We start from the raw sequence: 2,450 nt of genomic DNA on the forward strand, positions 1-2,450 counted from the left end.
GATTTGGCCGTGTAACCAGGTTGGGACATTTAGCAAAGCAACACTGCACGCATCACTGTTACCAGGTTTTCGAGAATCTTAGAGAAGTATTCCTTATCGACACGTGGGATAAGAACACTTCTAGACCCAAGTTGTCGTAAAATAGTACAAACCATCCTTTTCACATGCAACACGATTTACATGAGAAATACGTCAACCTATAGTGTATAGTAACTATAAGTATATACGGATAAAGCTATGCACTTTGTTTGCAAAATTCCATACATATTATCGAAATTAATGGTGAGGCTTGTGAAAACATCAACGTTAATATCAAGAAAGACAAAGAGAATGAAATTTCAAGTGTTTGGCATACACAAAACCTTATACACTCAGATAATTATAGAAAGTTAATGTTCGTCACTCAACCCCATACCACAACTGCTTGGTGGGACACACTTAAACGAACATCGAATTATTTCAATAAAAACCGAAGCATTTGAAGAAGTGAGAGAATTGTCAACAGAATCTGTTCACCTTACCGAATATACAGAAACCTTGACATTCGGTGTGTGTGATTTATTTTCCGCATACTACTTACATCTTTTCAGAGCGCTGACAGTTTCTACCATCAAAAGATAGATTCAACTTTTTCAATAAATACTACATATCTACAAATTTTCAAATTAAAACGGTTTATTTCATCTAACCACTCAATATTCCTTTGACGCTTTCGATAAACAATCTCCTTCGGTGTCTGATAAACTTTATTTTAAACATTACTGCATTTCTCGAACATTAAATCCCCATGAAAAAACAAGATGCTTTTCGAACATTAAAAATATTAAGGAGCGTCAGAAGTTGAAACAAGTCATCAGGTATGTTTATGTAATAGACAAGAACGTATTATTTGTGAAGATTAGTTATCATTATCTAATGACTTCGAAAATGTGACACCGACTTGAAATAGTAGAAGTCATAGCCGTTTAGTAAGTAAAAGTCAACACAGGTCTAAAAAAAGTTATTAACAATGTAAACATTTCAGGAAACATTAACCGAGTATTAAAATTTTACATAACCGAAAGGATGCGTATATAATGACTCCCAGAATCTGGTAATTAAATCTACGAAGTGTTTTCAACTGAGGGACTAACTTATTCCTAGGCAAACAGAGGATACGGAAAATGAGGAATCCAACTTTTCAAGGGTGTAAATGTCTTAGACAAGCGGTCATTTTGTGAGGTTTATACAATGACTTATGTTCGTTTGCTTCGTCGCTAAGACTCCGGAAAAATGAATCAAAAATCAAAGACGTGGTTATGCAAGACCAATCCATACTTCTGTCAGGAGAGACATGAAGTCAGTAGAGCAACTTCATCATAGAAATCATGAATGTTAGCACGCTTATCTTGTAAGCAATCTTAAGGATTTTCAAATTTTGTTTTCTGGTTGCATATATTGACTTATTTTATCGATAGATTTCAAAATCACGCATGCAACAAGGAATTAAAAACTCTAACATCTGAACTAGCATAAACCAATTGTGAGGTCTACAAAAACTATTTAATTCGTGAAGAAAATTATAAGACTACAGTTTAAAAATGAAGTACCTTGAGTAACAACGGGCATTTTTGATTGTTTCACGCCTTCACGAGAAGTTAGTGGAAATTTGTCTTTCTCGAAGCCACTTAAAGCTACGATGTTGGATCCAGTGCGATTGGACCCCCCCGGCATTGTACCAATGCCGCTGCTACTACTTCCAGTTGCAGTACTGTTACGCTTGTCACCTAGAGTGGGTCTTGTTACTACTGGTTTAGTAACGAAATCCCGGTCACAATCTTCCAACAATGCAGATTCTGAACCATGATCGTTAGAATAACTCCGTGACGAATAGTGGGAATTTTGATTTAAAGGAGAGTCACCGTTAATAATATTACCACCATTAATGGATACAGATGTATTGTTACGCAATGAGTCTTCCAGACGGAGTAATTTATCACTCATATATTGTATCAATAGGGATATCGAAAATTTTGTAGGTAAAGTAAATTTAAAACAGTCACACCTAGTTTGACCCCTAAGTTAACGCCTTTAAGAAATTTAAACAGTCATCATTCTTTTACGCTGCAAAATAACGGTGAAATTTCATCAAAATTTTAAAAAACATACATGATGATATGGTATGAATTATTTCTGACCGGTGAAGTAGTTTAAATTTCATCTTTTTCAACAGATATGTAGAGTGCTAATCAAAAATGACAGTGGTATATATCCTCTCTGAGTTAGTTTTGTCGTTTTGATCATTTGTAACTCAATGAAACTAATTTTTCGCGTTGACTGAATCTATTTCAGTCAAGACAGTGGTTTTTTTCAAACGTAATTTATCATCTGGACTTTTTGTGTTCATTGAATTTTTAATATCCTTTTGCACTCACGGATCGAACAGTCCACAGTTTTCCACTATTTTGTGA

General features: G+C 34.7%; 1 protein-coding gene across 1 annotated transcript; it reads right to left on the reverse strand.

The window, feature by feature from the left end:
• Positions 1-1,542: 1,542 nt before the first annotated feature.
• Smp_172870 (hypothetical protein) lies at positions 1,543-1,983 on the reverse strand (the record flags this gene model as incomplete). Its single annotated transcript, XM_018788771.1, has 1 exon — positions 1,543-1,983. The coding sequence occupies one exon, from the start codon at positions 1,981-1,983 to the stop codon at positions 1,543-1,545; it is 441 nt and encodes a 146-aa protein (XP_018654281.1).
• Between the last annotated feature and the right edge of the window lie 467 nt (positions 1,984-2,450).

This window comes from Schistosoma mansoni, chromosome W (genome assembly GCF_000237925.1).
Source record: "Schistosoma mansoni strain Puerto Rico chromosome W, complete genome".
Taxonomy (NCBI): Eukaryota; Metazoa; Platyhelminthes; class Trematoda; order Strigeidida; family Schistosomatidae; genus Schistosoma; species Schistosoma mansoni.